Raw genomic sequence first — 16,210 nt, 5'->3', positions numbered from 1 at the left:
CTGCTGCTAAGCCAGGTCACCCTATCTTACCTTTCACAGTTTAGCCTTCATTAAGGGTGCAGCGTGGGCACAAAGGTGTCTGCGTATGTGTGTGCCTGTCTCTAGAGATGGAGGGGGTGCAGGAAGAAAAGGAAGATTTATGTTGGTGCCATTTTGAGAAATCTTATACAGAGATTTATGGGATCTGACAAGAGTAGCAATTGTGTGCAGAAATGCCCTGCCGATTGATTTTCTTTGACAAATGGTGCCCTTCAGGCCCTGTCCTGATCATGCCAAGCCCCCCTCACCTCAGAGGCCTGCTGTTCCAGGTGACAGTCTCTCTTTGCTCATAAGATTATTCATCTGAATTGAAGGATAATGGAAAAGGCATCCGGACTGAGGCTTTGCGTGTCATGCCATGCATTAAAGAAACAGCAGAATGCTGATTACAAGTCAAAACAGCATGTCTCTCGTCTCACCTCCACATACCGACGCAGTGACATGAGCTCAGCTCACAACAAAAGAAACCAGTGCCTTGTCCCCGCCACCAGCCTAAAATATCCGCTGGCTCGTGCCTTTGAGATGTGCAGCATGCCCTCCAGGTCAGAAAGTTCAAGCTCTTCGGTGCGGATCACAAAGCTGCAGCCCCTGCCTGGGTATGGAGAGAGGAGACCTGAGCCAGGTGCTTCTAGAGGCAGGAACATCCCAGAGCAGCTGAATTATTAAGCAGTGAAGCTTCTAGCCCTGTCTCTGTATTCCCAACACGTGCTGAAGCAAGAGCAAAGGCAGGAAGCTCATGTGAACAGTCAGAAAGTTTTCATAGGGAAAGTTTTACACCAGCAAAATAAGTGTTCAGTGGGAAAGAATAGCAGCAGTTTTTATTCCATCTGTGCTGCTGCTTATGTGGTTTTGGAAAGAAATGCTTAGTAGTAAATGACCAGACAGATAATTCTCAGCTTCCCAATAATGATCCAGGCCTTAGAATGGGGGAAATAAAATGAATGGAGGAGGATAGCTCCCCTGGGGTAGTGTAAATCCCGTTTGAAATACAATTGAACAGACGTTTTGCGTGGTACGTTTCTGGCAGCTAAATCTATTTGTTGTTGTGACAAATAAATGACAGTTTAAGAACCATTGAAATGGCCAGATAAAAGTGCGTTGCCATTTCAGCAGTTTGAAAGAGGTGCCAGTCCCACTTCAGAGGTTTGACTTAGACTGCGTATTATTTTAAAAAATACATAAAAAGCTTTTTACCCTGTCACTAAGCAAGTCATAATAGCTTTTGACTTATGTATATTGTGCTTTCTCTTCTCTCAATCCCAACCAACAAAAAAGAGAAAGCATTGAAATGGAAATTTTGACTTCTAGTCTAAGCTTCAGTAAAGGAAAATAGCTTTATAGTGAAGTATTAACAGATTAGACAGACGGTATCTTTCTTTCTCTCTCTCTCCCTTTTAGAGAAGGGAAACATTTCCTGGCTGTTCATGTGGTTTTATCAGCAGCCTAAGATATTAATTCCATTTCTGTCACTGATGACAAGAGTGAGTTATTTTTTCCCCTCCGAAATGAATTTCCTATGAAATCTTCCCTTTCAAATTTATTTGCTCAGTATGGCATGTGGTCAGCTAAACCCCCAGTCTCCTCCTTTCTGGTTCCCATGTTGGACTGCTTGTTCTTAAGGAAAATAGCCCAGAATAATTCAGGCACCTGGCTGTAAGGAGCTTATATTTCACAAGTGGCATGTTCTAGCAAATCTCTCTGGATTTAATAGCAGCTAGAGGCCCTCCAGTGCTTCCTGAGAATGGAGGCGTTTACTTAGGTGCCTAAATACAGACTGAGAACCTCGGGCTCAGGTACATAAACAGCTTAAACCCTTTCTCGGGTGTCTTAGAGACTGGACTGTTGTCTTGGTGGGACCAAGGCAGAGACCTTCACTGGAAGTTGGAACTGGCCCACCAGAGTCCCCCAAGTTTCTCCCTTTGTTAGAAAACTCGGGTTTTATAGGTAAAAATTGCCCCTGAACAAGGCAAATTGTGTGATGAACAATACTAGTATATTTTGGGCTAGGTGTTCTGCTTGGTAAAGAAGAACTTAAACTTAATCTTATGAATGTATCTGCACGTGAGCAGAAATTTTCTCTCTTGCAGCTTGTGCGTGATATAAACCCATTTTTAAGGGATCTTTTTGAAACATGTCACACTGGGCTTACAAACACAGTAACGAGATTTGACAAAATGATCTTTGTGTGTGTTTTTTTTTTTCTAGCTCCATAAGACAGAATAGTTCAGAATTAACTGATTGCAATTAATTCTTGATGAAGACAAATATCACAGGAAGGTAATCATGGTGGAGAAAGCCAATATAGGCAATGATTTGTTCCTGATGATAAAAGAACAAATGAAAAGAAGGGAAATCATCAAACAACAGCTTAAAATGAAATGTGTTCATCAGTTTTGAATGTGTCAGTGTTGAGGAATCTAACCTAAAATACACAGACCCACAAGCATGTGCCTAGTTTTAGGTGCGGGAGTGCTCTCCCTGAAGTGGATGACACTCTCAGCCACGCAGATGCAGAAACAAGGCCTAGGGTTTGAATTTCAGATCTGATGTGCTTCAAAGCAAAGTTGTGGGAAAAATGAGGATGCTCAAAATTCTGCCCAAGATCACACCAAGATGACAGAGCAAAACCCAGCTTTTGATCTGTTTTTCTTCTCTGCTCACAGTTTTCTGTATTGCTGTCAGTCTCAGAAACTGGGGAAAGAAGTTAGCCGCATGTTCAATTTCTTTTCTTTCTGTTTTTGTAGGTATTTTCTTATCAGCTCACCCATATCCTGGAGGACAGAGTCAAGAACAAATAATGTAAGAAGATTCATTTGGCTGACAATTGTTTAGTTTCAAGAGAAACAAGCCAGCTTCTTGGAAACCACAAAGCAGCCTAAATTACTGAATATCTTTCTCTAAATAAAGGAGCTGCTCTCTTCCTTCATTCCCTCTATGCATGACAAGCATCCTGCATGCCACAGAGCAGCAGATTCTTCTTAGGGTTTCTTCACAGGATCCCATCCAGATCTGGGAGCCACAGTTATAGCACCACACGTTTTTGTGCTTTGGCACAATAATAATGATTACGTAATTTTCCCTTTGGCCTTTCCAATCCATACTATGAGTGTTATGGCTCAGTGCTGTGCATCCTTTTTCTAGGCGTAATTACTGTCAGCAGAAGAGGCTGGCACAGAATCAGGACCGCTGAGTTCCTGAGCTCTAAGCGCCACCTCTGCCATGAGGGCAATCTGCTGCTTTGACTTGCCCTGTACATCTTTCTCCACTTTCTCCCCAGGCTCAACAGCTTACTCGACATCATAGTTTCTATGTCTGTTTTGGTTGGCTACTCTATCACAACGGCAAGCTTTGTGCTCTACGTGGTAAAGGAACATCAAACCAAAGCCAAGCAACTGCAGCATATTTCGGGCATTGGGATGACAAGCTACTGGGTGACTAACTTCGTTTATGATCTGGTAAATAATTCACATTCCTAAATGCACCAAGAGAAGCATTACACAGCAGGGGAAAGAAAGTTCTTTATTTAAAGTTGGTTGCCTAGACTTCTTAATATTATTACTACCTAGAGTGTTATGTAGTAATTGTTCTCCAAGGCACTGAAGACTATTAAATGTGAACTGCAACACTGGATTTTGCTAAGCGAAGGCATTCCTTCTCTCTCGAGTGTATGCAAAGCGCTCAGCACATGTATATGAGAGCAACACAGAGCAGGCCGGAACTTGATTTCAATTTTAACATGCAAGGGGCAAGCTGCTTTTCTGTTCACTCGCAAGCTGCTTTTCTGTTCACTCGCAGGGCTGGATGAGTTGTCATGCAGGCTTTATGCATCTGAGGTCAGGCTTTGGGGCTTTTTCAAATGCCATTTCCAAATGGCTTTCAGCCATTTTGGAATCCCTGGGAGGACAGGGTGTGACATTAGCAGACATCTCACAGCTCACACTCCCCTGTTGGGGAAAAATCCATTGCTGGGTGAATATAAGATTATATATTATAAAGGTTTTTAAGCCAAGGAAAGCTACTAACGCAGCTCCAGCACTGGAATGAGTTCCTTTCTACAGCGCTGCACTGTGCTGCATAGATTTACCACCTTGTTCCTATAGGTAGTTGAGCTCCCCAGCACTGTGCTGCATTCCGTGGCACATACCTGCTCTTATGTTCCCTGGAGTTCAGTTTCCTCATGGAAAGAAGGTTAATAGCACTGCTGGAAAGCTTCACTGGGCTAAGAGTGTCAGGAGACTAAAGTGCTTTGTGTCCTACGAATTACCTTCAGTGCACAATGGCAAACCCTCACATATCAGAGATCCGCAAGTGCAGACTCTCTCTGCTCATGAGCTTTGGTATCACCAGTTATGCTGTGATGGTGATCAGCTTGGTGTATCTGACAAATGTCTATTGATGCAGATCTGCTAGTGCCTAAAATCCCAGTGACACGACATCTTTTCAGTTCCTGAAAAGATGAAATCTTGAAAGGCGTTTGGGTGGCCTTTTGGTACAGTGAGGGCAAAGGGCTGCAAGTCCTTGGGGAATGTGAGCCTCGACTCTGTGCAAAGCATAGCTTAAGTTCTAGGTGTTTTAGTAACGCACTAGCAAAGCGGTCTGAACAATGCAGTTCTCACCACTGAGCGGTATAAACAGCCTGTTCATAGGGGCTGGTGTGATCAGGCAACACACCAGCAAGTATCCCCTACCTTGCAGGAGAGGCTTGAAAGGAATCTAAAGGCAGTGTAGCTGCAGTCTGGCTTGGCAGAACAGCCCCAAGTCACAGCACAGGGCTGAGAATGGGGCAGGCCTGTGTCTGCTTTCCTGATCTAGGCCCTCGCTCCAGCACTGCATGTTTGTAAATCAGCCTGTGGAAAAATCCCCAGAGTCCTTGCCACAATCAGTATTCAGCAGGCTGAAACTAATCCAGTGCTCTCAGCAACTTGGTATTTCTCAGTGAATCCCTGCCAGTACATTCTGTTAAATCCCAAAGCGGAGGAAGACGTTTGGTAGATCTCTGGCTTGACTCAACGTTCTAAAGACTAGATTTACAGGGCACAGTGAAGTGGTCTGACTGCAAGGCTAACAGAAAACCCAAAGGGGTATTTGTCATTCACAACCTTTTTTAAAGGCACTTTCGGCTCGCAGTCCTGAATGTTTGCCTATTCGAAGTGGCTTTGTGGGGATTCGTTTGCCAGACTCCTGGAAACCTCAGGAGGACTGAGACCCCATGTGTATTTGGTTTCCCTTAGAAAATCCAGGCTGCCTTTGTGGGACCAGATTCAGACCTGGTTGTTCAGCATACTTCTAGAAAAATGTTTAAGAATTATTGTCCAATAACATCTTTTTAATATAATTTTGCAGGTACTTTTTATGGTCCCAGTTGGACTCTCAATAGGAGTTATTTCATCCTTCCAGATACCAGCTTTCTGCAACAACAGTAACTTACTGGCAGTATTTCTTCTCCTGTTACTGTTTGGGTAAGTGTCGAGCTTAGTTATTTAAATATCCTTGCACAAAGGGAGGAACTGGATATTGTGGGCTGCTGCGGTTTGAGATCTGAGGGAAGAATACGTGGGGTTTTTTCTTCAATGTGTGCTTTACAAACGGTGAGCAGTTACTTCTTCCAGGAGCCGTTAGCTCAACTACTGTTGTCACACCTGCTTTATTCAAAGCATAAAATTCAAGGTCACAATGACAGCCCAAGCTGTGAGCAGATGCCTACTGAACTATTGCAAAGTTCATGATCTAGAACCATACCAAAATTGGAGAGAAAAAAAAAAACCAACAGCAGCATAATTCAGGAAAACTTAGCCAAACTGTCTCCCTGGCTTTGAATCCTCCTGGCCCAGTCTATCTGCTTTCAGTCGGGGCTCCATGTTCAAAGTATGTATCATAAACTTTTCTCCAAATTCTAACAGATACAAAGGCACTTTTCCTTCTTTAAGCTCCTGCAATGTGAAAACCTAGTCACATCCCATCCAGAACTGCTATGTTGTGGGAGGTCTTTGGTTGTGCGTTTTCAGTCGCTCTTTGAGTTACTGTAGTATTCTCTGCACTGCGGGCAATTTACAGGTACGCCACGTTTTCATGGATGTACCTGCTGGCTGGGTGTTTCAAAGAAACGGGAATGGCCTTCATCGTTTACGTCTGCGTCAACTTGTTCTTTGGCATCAATACCATCATTACTCACTCGGTTGTATTTCTGCTCTCCCAGGAAAAGGCCACGGACCAGGTAGGAACCCTACTAATACTAAACCTCGGTGAACTACAGGAGGCTTCTTGTTGAGTTTGGTGGCTTTGATCAGGTCCGTAGCAGCTGGTTGGTTTCCAGGTATTTGAGGTAAACCAAGCAGAGGACACTACCCTCAGGACATAATGGGGTTCCCTGTAGACAGGGTATGAGTCAAACACGCATCTTGCTTCTCTGTAAATCTGCATCCCCAGGAAAGAAGGAAATGATGGTGACAGGGGGAGAATACAAAAAGAGAGGCAGAAGACTGCCCCTGGAGACCAGAGCGGGAGGTGGGTGTAGATGTTTGATGAAAAGTTGATAGGGACTTTGAACCATCGCTAAGTTCCTGCAGCACAAACTGTGGAGAGTGACAACTAGATGTCGCTGCCCCGAGTCTGACACGTGCTGCACTAAGCCCAGCACCAGCTGTCTGTCATCTAGATCTGTAATGCAATCACCTTCTCCCTGCAAGGATGAAAAATGACTCAGAGACAGGGATGATTCCCTAATGTGAAGCCTACTCTTAAACTGAGATATGCCTGGGAATCGCTGGGATAAAATGTACACCTTCCATTTAGTTTTCTTTTTTTATGAAGAGCTGTTCTCCGTAAAACACTAACTGGGCTGGATTTTTATCTTAGCTGGACAGTGCTTGTGTAGCAGCCCCCTGGATTTTAAGGAGGTGCAATTATGATCATCTTTTATCCCTCTGTGCCCCAGTGGCAGGAAGGCAGTTTCTTTCCATGCTAATTTACTGCCTCTCCACTTTGCTGCCTGCACTAATCCTTTCTTCTGCTAGAAATGTACCCAGCCTCCGAACGAGAGTTCATAAGCGTGCACACTGGGTTGTTTTGCCGTGAATTAACTGGAAAAGCCTTTCTGTGTCTACTAACACCAAATCTTGTGTTTTATGGAGATGTTTGTCTGAGGAGATGGATAGGCCAGTGCTCCAGGGGAGTGGGCTGTGCTCCACAGTGGGCTGGTGCCATGGCTGTGTAGTTTCAGGAGGGCCAGTGCAGCTCAGTGGCAGGATTCAGCTCTGGCTCATGGGCAAGTTTCGGGCGGGCTGCTGCCTGCACAGGGTAAGGCAGCTGGAGCAGCAGTGAAGGGCTGCGCTGGGAACTGGCTGCTGTGTGCTATGGGTGATCACAACCTCAGAGCTGCCTGTTGACTTTTCTGACCTTGTGCCTGTGAAACAAGCTGCCTCCAGAGCTCTTCGCTCTCAATTTATCTCTGCTCTGAGACACAAGCAAATCCCAATGTAATTGTTACACTTCAGTCCCAGAGTAAAACCTACAAATTTATTCCGTGAATAAAAACAGTGACTGACTGTGCTGCTTTTGGGATTTTTTTCAGGGCTTGCGTGATCTCGCTGAAAACTTAAGGCATGTGTTCCTTCTGTTCCCACAATTTTGTTTTGGCTATGGCCTGATTGAACTGTCACAGGATCAGGCGCTGCTGGGCTTCTTAAAAGCCTATGGAGTGGACTACCCTGACAAAACCTTTGAGCTGGACAAGATCACATCCAAGCTGTTAGCCATGTTTATCCAGGGCACCGTGGGTTTTGCCATTCGTCTTACGGTTCACGACAGGATGATTCAGAGAGTCTGGAACAACATACTGGAGTAAGTAACATCTGGAGTCTCGCAATGAAAACAGACCAAGCCAGAGCTCAGTGGTTTAATTCTGGGCTCTCACACCATCGTTGTCAATTCTGAAGGCCATAAATTTCTAAGACACTTTGCAAACATGGAGTAAGTTTTCTCTGGCAGCAGTCCTGGTACCTACCAGTAATTAAGAGTATAGTAGAGGTGTAGGTTACTGGAGTCCCTTGGTAGTCCTTGCTGGCTGAGACTATGGCCCTTGTTTCAGGGCTCTGGGTTTGTTGGGCTTACGTTCAGTTGGTGGCAAGAACAGTCAGTCCATTGACAATCTCTTTGTTTGAAACTCCCCGTCTCCTCTGGCTTGGGTGCAGACAGGGAGGAGTGAACACAGTCCTGTCACTTGCATTATGACTGTGTCTGCAAGGCAGGACTTGCTCCAGCTCAGAATATTTGCTGTCAAAGAGAAAAAATCAGTCAGAACACTGCGGGGTTTTAATTTCCTAGATGGAGAAAATATCAGTAGAGAATAGAAGCTGTCTGATATCTGAGTATTTTTTGCATGCCTTGGCATTTCACAGGAAGGTTCCTTAGTACCTATCGCAGGCACACAAGCCCACACTGCTGTCTGCTCTGTCTGCCAGAGCCTAAGTTCCCCTCTCTGCCCTCCCTGTAGGTTCCTGTTTGACAGAGTGCACGGCAAAGCATCGCTTCTGCCACCCGTGGCTGAAGAGGATGAAGACGTCCAGGCAGAGAGGAACCGGGTGGAGTCTGGCAAAGCTGACTTCGACGTAGTGCAGCTTCAGAATCTCACAAAGATCTACCACCTTCCTCACAAACACATCATGGCAGTTCCCCTCTCTGCCCTCCCTGTAGGTTCCTGTTTGACAGAGTGCACGGCAAAGCATCGCTTCTGCCACCCGTGGCTGAAGAGGATGAAGACGTCCAGGCAGAGAGGAACCGGGTGGAGTCTGGCAAAGCTGACTTCGACGTAGTGCAGCTTCAGAATCTCACAAAGATCTACCACCTTCCTCACAAACACATCATGGCTGTGAAAAACATCAGCCTCGGGATTGCTGCTGGAGAGGTAAGTGAGGGGAAAAGGCTGTGGGCACTTTCCACCCTGGGCAGAGAAATCAGAATAGATCCATCATCACACTCTCATCTTCTCACTCAGTCCTTGCCTCTGTCCCAGCATAACTGTAATGTTTTGTTCTGCTCTGACATCTTCCTTCCTTCCTTTGCCTTATGTATTGATTCTTGTGGTTACAGTAGTGACGAAAGGCTCCTGGTGGATTTGGGACACCAAGTGACAGTTTCAAGGCCCCTAGAAAGAGGAAATGTGGATGGGACAGTATTCAGAGCAAAATGTCTGCATGCTGTGTTTGTACAACACCTAGCACAGCACCATCTTGGGGGTCACTGTGGATTACCATATGGAAAATGAAGACAGCAGAATTTGTCCAGTTACAATTAGTCACCTAAACTGCATAGGAGACAGTGAGTCAGGTGAATCTGCTTGTATTTTCCCATCAGGGAAAGACAGATCACTTCAGCTGAACACAGTTTCATGAATCAGGACTTAAAACTAAAGAAAAAACATTCTTTGGTCATGCCAGTTACCTGAAAAAACACTGACTTGTGAGAAAAGATAGGAACACACAGAGCACCTCTGAGATCTGGCGGAAAGTGGAGACCAGATGCTACCTTGGGCTATGCACCTGACTTGTGTGGAAGCTTGGAATTAGTCCTTGGTACCTGATTCCTTTCGAATTGCCTGACTCCTGCTGAGATGAAAGTATGTGGGGTGCTGGCCAGGAGGACAGCAGCTTCATGTGGAGTCTGTGGCACTGATCTTTCTAGCAGAGGATTTTTTCCAAGCCAAAACCAGCATCGAGGTTTCTAACTTTTGGCAAAAGTCACCCTGATGCTGGTGGAATTTAGGGTGCCATTCCTCATCTGTCAGCAGAGACCGTGGTCCTGCCCTGCAGATTGTGCACAGATACTGTCCCGGTATGGACCTTGAGGTAGGGAAGAGCCTTGGACCGATGCTGTCCAACTGCAGTGGGCCCAGCACGTGAGGATCTTCAGATCCACTAGTCTGTACTAACCGTATCAAAATTATAGTAATAATCGGCACAACGGTGACTGCTTATGCAACACACAACCACCTATCTCCAACCCTCACAATAAAACACAGATTTTAGCATGGGGTACTGAACTGTGCTACAGGGAGCCAGTTCTTAATCTTATTAATGTAGTGAATTAGAGAGAGCATTTGACGAAAATCTGGTGTCACATTAAGGTTTTACCAATGACAGCACAAACCTCCCTCACCACATTCCTGTGACGAGCTCAGTTCCTGTCAATGGGAGGATTTGCACGCAGCAGATGATCAGGATTCAGCCTGTCAGATGAGCTCGCTGCAGAAAAGCAGCAGCACATTGCAGTAAAAGGAATGACTCTATTAGAGACACATCCTTGATTCTTCACCGTATTAAACAAACGGTCCTAATACAAGCTGCAGTATATTGCACCATAAACAACCTCCATTATAACGTTTGTGTGATCTGCGTACCTCTGCCTCTCTTAGAATGCATCTTGCTCAAGGGTCCAGAGGAAAAAAGAGACAAGATGCACTGAACACTCATCTCAGAGCAGTATTTCTGCGTTATAAATACAGCGTGGTTACATTTCTACTTTGCTTTCCCACAACCTAGTGCTTTGGCTTGCTTGGTGTGAACGGAGCTGGAAAGACAACCATCTTTAAGATGCTGACAGGTGATATTGGAGCATCCAGCGGAAGGTTGCGGGTCCAGGATCATTCTGGGTATGGAGGATGTGATCTTTGGGGAAGGCGCGTGAGCAAATCAGCTTGGGAGCACTGTACAAGTCTGAAACAAAACTAAACAATCAAAACAGAGCAAAAATAAATAACCCAGGGAATTTCATCCTTTGAAGGTGGTATTGTTGCTTCCCTAGGGGTCTGTATTTTGGTGTTTCCATCACTACTTTCTGTTGTAAATGTGGTCAGACTCAGGTCCTCGGCTGAGTGTGATCCCACTTCTGAACTGGTACCTGGAGACCACAGGACTTATCTCAAACCACTCTATAACAGCAGTAGGCTTGGGGGCAGCTATGCCTTCTGAAGTGCTGGCAGTAACTGGAGAACGATGGAGTCATGGTGGCTAGCAGAGCTCACAAATACAGTCCTTCCTTTGCAGAACAGAGGGCTGGAAAGCTGAAGGTCTCCAAATTCATAGCATTTTCCTTTAGGGGTTGGGGAAGGGGTTAGGAAGCAGGAGAAAGGGTTTTCCTCTGTCCTAGAGTGCATTGGCAATTCAGTGTGTTTAAAATGACTCACCAACTTCCTTACACAGGTCCTTGAATGACATTAGTGAGGCACACTGGTCACTCTTTGGCTACTGTCCTCAAGAAGATGCCTTAGATGACTTGTTGACGGTGGAAGAGCACATGTATTACTACGCTAGGCTCCATGGCATCCCAGAGAGAGAGATCAAAGGAGTGAGTAACACAGGGGCTTGACTTAAAGCACTTCAGCTGTTGAGGGCCTTTATGTTGATTTAATTAGTCTGTCAGTAAGTAGAGATGTGCAAGGTATTTTACGCCTGGATATACTCTTGCTTCCGTAGGTTGTTCTCCAGCTCCTCCACCGGTTGAATCTGATTGCCTACAAAGACAGAGTCACCTCTATGTGCAGTTATGGCACCAACAGAAAATTGTCGACTGCTCTGGCTCTCATTGGGAATCCATCAATTCTGTTGCTGGTGAGAAATGAGGCTTTGTTTGGGGAAAGATGAGCAGATCCTTGGGCTGACAGGGGTACTTTGACAGTTTATCAAAAGCTCCTCAGGCACAGCTCACAGGACACTCCTCGAATGCCCACACTTAGCCTGACAACATATGCATCAGGGAAAAGTTTCGATTCCATCAAGCACCCACATTTTCTCTGAGGGCATGAGAGTGATGAGTCTGCCAGCTTCTCTGTTAGCATCTTGCAGATGTCAGAAATAGATCCTATATTTTACAATTACACTCTGCTTGTTCCCTTGTTTCTTGTGGGGTTTTTTTGTTTTGACTAACCTGCCCAGTCTTGCAAGAAAAGTGGCATCCGAGGCTCCAAATCTGTAGGAGAGCAAAGAAGCAACTTCCCTCAGGATTAGAATGTAAAACTGTTTTTCTAGGTTTGGCTTCCGCTTTTGTCTTTCACTTTGAACTTTCCAGTTCTTCCATGAAATACACCATTGCTGAAATACAATAATTTGTGCAGTTTTTCCACTTGCTGTGTTTTGAATGTATGCAGTGCTCTGACAGTGAGTTTCCTAATATTAAATTTGTTATCTAGTGAGCATAATTCTCCCTTTCCCCGACTTGTATTGAGCCTAGCACTGCTGCCATTCTGACCATGCACGCCAGCCCTCTAGCTGCTTTAGTGAGAAAAAAAAACCTAAATAAAAATAGAAGGTGGGGAAACGTCCTCCGTGCTGACTGGTGCCTGAACCCAAGCTGTTTTATGTCTGCCTTCTGTAAGGTGTTGTCCTTGATAACAATTTGTCAGTCAGAAATTGGCTAACGATTTTATCAGCAATGTATAAGACAGGAGATGTTTACCATCTTTCGTTTCTGGGTTACTGACTCTCTAAATGGAGGAATGCAACACTTGCTTTGTCAGCCCATGCGGATGTGTGCATGGGACACAAGTGCCAGTTGATAGTTTCTTGTCTGAGATTACACCTGGTACTTAAAACACTATGGTATAAAATGCGCAGTAGGTTTGATCTTAGATGGTGCTATCCCAGCTAGTTAGTTTCTCTAGAGTGCAAGAGAGCCTGGGAGTTCCCACCAGTCACCAGGGAGCTGTGCAGCTCCAAAGGGCAGCAAGGATGGAGGTCTTAGTCAAGTTGGCTTGCTTCTGCTTGAAGGGAGTGTGGGATGTCTCAGTCAAAACCATAATGCAACTGAAGATAGTCCTTCCCCCAGATCAGTACCAGTGTAAGCTTTCCTGAGGGTCCTCACTAGAAAACATAACCCTAATGATGAACCTAGAAAGAGTACAAGTGTGAGGAAGATCAGATTTGGAGTGCAAATGTACATTCAGTTGCATCTTTCCCAATAGGATGAACCAAGCTCTGGAATGGATCCAAATGCTAAACGCCACCTTTGGAAAATCATCAGTGAAGAAGTGCAGAACAAGTGCTCGGTGATACTCACGTCCCACAGGTAGGGCTGGTATGGCTCTGTTCCCCAGTTTCAGGAGTTTCATTGTTCCAGTTTCATTGGTCCTCACAAGATTTCAGGGCACTGAGCTATGACGTGTTTGGGGGGTTCTTGTGACTGAACGTGGGTGCCCACAGAGACCCACACCACTTTAGGGAAGATCAGTAATGTTCTCTGATTACTAAAATAACTGTATTTTTATACCTTCTCAATGAAGAGACTCAACTAGAGTTTCTTGGTTGGTTTTTCAGCATGGAAGAATGTGAAGCTCTCTGTACCAGGCTGGCTATTATGGTGAATGGGAGTTTTCAGTGCATTGGCTCCTTGCAGCATATCAAGAGCAGGTCAGTAAAATGTACCTATTTCTTTTCTACTGAATGGCACATGATGCTGGTAGCCTACAGCTCTGAGGGCTCAGAACATGAGGCCTTTATGAACAGGGCATCAGAATAACGTCCTTTTCTTACTACACCGTTGAAATTCTGTGTTAACTAATGGACTTTCCACTCTCTCACAGCCTTTTTTCCCAGAGGTGTGTTCCCCAAAGTAATCTGTTCACTGCTGAAAATGTGGAATGCATGTTAGTGTTGAGCTTCGATTTTATTAGTTATCACAATAGCTTGGCTTCTTATTAAGTTTCACTCCAAGTTAACAACCCTGACCCCATTCAAGCTGCACTCTGCCTGGATTAGATTTCCCCAAAGAGGCTGTGCCGCACTCTCGAAGGATTTTCTTTATCTGTTTCTCTTTTCTAATTGTGATTTTCTTTTTTCCCCTAGGTTTGGAAGAGGATTCACTGTGAAGATGCACTTAAATAGCAGCTCAGTTTGCACCGAGATGCTGACAGAGTTCATGAAGTCACACTTTCCAAATACGTGCCTGAAGGTAAGCAGAACAAATGCTTTCAGCAGAGGACCTCTCTTAACTTAACCAAGAGGATCTTGCAAGATAGACACCTTGTAACATGCTATGCACGTAGATTCGTGCTCTCAGAGTGCAAGGGATTCATACGCACATGCTCCTCAGTGCTATCAGCAACACTGTCCAAGGGCTGGAGCACCCACGTTCCTCAGTGACTTAAATAACTTCAGCCAAACAGCTGCTGCAGTGATTCTATAAGGCAGTAGTTAGGTGACCCTCTGCCCCTGGGAACCGTCCCATGGGAGCCTGGCTATGGCTACCCTCAAGCTTCCAGCTCAGGGGCTTAGTTATCATCTCCCCATCACAAAACCCACCAAAACTCCCAATGGGGAAACACCGGTCAATACCAAACAATAACACTCTGGGAGAAGAGGGAGGGAATATACCCTCTGCCCCTTCATCCTACCGTGGTTCAGCTCCTCTTCGCTTTTCTTCTCAGCCAGCCAGCCATAGCTGGCATAAAGAGCCATGGCTCTATAGGCAGCAACACCTTAACTTCACCCCATCGTTCCTGTTCCTACAGGATCAGCATTTCAACATGGTGGAGTATCACATTCCAGTCTCTGCAGGAGGGGTAGCAAATATATTTGATCTCCTGGAAGCCAACAAAGCAGCCTTCAATATCAGGCACTTCTCAGTGAGTCAAACAACGTTGGAGGAGGTGAGGAATTAAAGATGTGTGGCCATTCATTTAAAACTGTTAATAGGGGAGCAGACTGATGGTTGCACATAATGGACTGCTGCACACAATACACTACCTTTTGAAAGATTTCCATCTATATTCCTCCTGAGGATACTTTATCAGCACTACTGCCTCCAGATACCTGTGCTGGCACTGGGAAAATGCACACAGAAAGCTGCCTGTAGCATAAAGGATCTCTTCTTTCCTCTGTCACAGATAATTTCAGCAGCCTCATGGGTGTGGATGAAGGGCATGATTGAATCTTCCCCAGGTCCAGTGCCAGGCTTTCCACCAGCCCTGGAAATTTGCTTGATTTTGCCCTTTCTTGTCCTGTATTTGCATTGTAACTTCAGTTAGCTTTACTCCAAACTTAGCTTCATGGTTAAGTTCCTTCCATTTTCCCTTGGAAGAACATGCCAATTGGCTTCAAAACCCTGTAGGAAACGCATCAGCTGAAGGGATGCTGCAAGGACTATCCAGAAGAAATCATCCTGTTGAGCATCAGCATCTGAAATATTAGGTCTGACCCAGAGAGAGGAGCAAAAGCTGCAGTCCTATAAATCTGGGGAGGTCCTCGATACTGCTTTTTTAACAAGGGGCAATGCAGGTGAGAGAAACGGGCAGACTAACTGCAGGAAGCCCCAAGTCAAGGTTTGTGGGAGGACAGCTTGGATTTGTGTGTATGCAAATGTGATTGCAGGTAGTGTTCTAGTCAGAATATTTTATGTCTTCATTAGATACTGTTCAAACGAAGACTGTTATGTGCGATTATATATACCTTCCTATATAACATGCCGTTGTGCCTGCACAGATGTCAGTTATATATAGACAGATGGGTTTATAAAGTAATAATATAGCTGTGATGAAAACGAGCCACCACACGGGTATTACCTCACTAGCACTTTTGAAACATGAGCTGCAGGACAATTAGGTTTTATACAGGAATGTCTACCTTTGCATCCCAGGTGTCGACGCAGTGGGACTGGGGTGTGCGTCCATTTATTTACATTAGCCCATAGACACCCAGCATTTGCAATTCTCAAATTCTGGGTGAATCCACTCCTGAGCACTCTCTCCAGGCTCCCAGTCAAGCGAACAGCCATTCCTTTTTTATATTCATTCCTATCATAAATTATTCATGCTGCCACATACTGAATGTTTTCCTTTCAACTTCCAGGTTTTCATCAACTTTGCTAAAGAACAAGTGGATCCTGACAGCACAGATGCAGGTCCTGATGTGACAGTAGACAGCTCTGACACAAGTAGCCAAGATAGCACCATCAGCTCCATCTATTGAAGGGACCCAACCAACCACAGAGGATCATAAAAGTTGGGGAAAAGACCTGATAACCCCTCAGGGTTCTTCCAGCCCTGTTTTCTGCGATTCTGGGATGGTGGGGATAAAAAGTCCCATTTTCTTAAAGTACTTTTTTCTTTTGATATGCCCTTATTTTGTTACTAGAAACATGGTAGGCACTTAAGACTGGCATTTGTTTACAAATCAGATGGGTCTTT

At 45.0% G+C, this 16,210-nt stretch overlaps 1 protein-coding gene across 1 annotated transcript in view; it reads left to right on the top strand.

Moving 5' to 3' along the window:
- Nucleotides 1–15,992, top strand: part of ABCA12 (ATP-binding cassette, sub-family A (ABC1), member 12) — a 54,605-nt gene extending 38,613 nt beyond the window's left edge. Inside the window, exons 32-45 of the mRNA XM_010139609.1 lie at nucleotides 2,784–2,838; nucleotides 3,317–3,494; nucleotides 5,383–5,498; nucleotides 6,094–6,253; nucleotides 7,610–7,878; nucleotides 8,731–8,941; nucleotides 10,575–10,684; nucleotides 11,235–11,379; nucleotides 11,508–11,642; nucleotides 12,992–13,095; nucleotides 13,344–13,436; nucleotides 13,872–13,977; nucleotides 14,537–14,674; nucleotides 15,873–15,992. Of these exons, the coding sequence (XP_010137911.1) occupies nucleotides 2,784–2,838; nucleotides 3,317–3,494; nucleotides 5,383–5,498; nucleotides 6,094–6,253; nucleotides 7,610–7,878; nucleotides 8,731–8,941; nucleotides 10,575–10,684; nucleotides 11,235–11,379; nucleotides 11,508–11,642; nucleotides 12,992–13,095; nucleotides 13,344–13,436; nucleotides 13,872–13,977; nucleotides 14,537–14,674; nucleotides 15,873–15,992 (1,940 nt within the window). The remainder of the gene's footprint in view (nucleotides 1–2,783; nucleotides 2,839–3,316; nucleotides 3,495–5,382; nucleotides 5,499–6,093; nucleotides 6,254–7,609; nucleotides 7,879–8,730; nucleotides 8,942–10,574; nucleotides 10,685–11,234; nucleotides 11,380–11,507; nucleotides 11,643–12,991; nucleotides 13,096–13,343; nucleotides 13,437–13,871; nucleotides 13,978–14,536; nucleotides 14,675–15,872) is intronic.
- Nucleotides 15,993–16,210: the final 218 nt, after the last annotated feature.

Source organism: Buceros rhinoceros, unplaced genomic scaffold, assembly GCF_000710305.1.
Source record: "Buceros rhinoceros silvestris isolate BGI_N320 unplaced genomic scaffold, ASM71030v1 scaffold937, whole genome shotgun sequence".
Taxonomy (NCBI): domain Eukaryota; kingdom Metazoa; phylum Chordata; class Aves; order Bucerotiformes; family Bucerotidae; genus Buceros; species Buceros rhinoceros.
The sequence above is the reverse complement of the archived record's forward strand: the minus strand, read 5'-3'. Positions and strand labels throughout refer to the sequence as shown.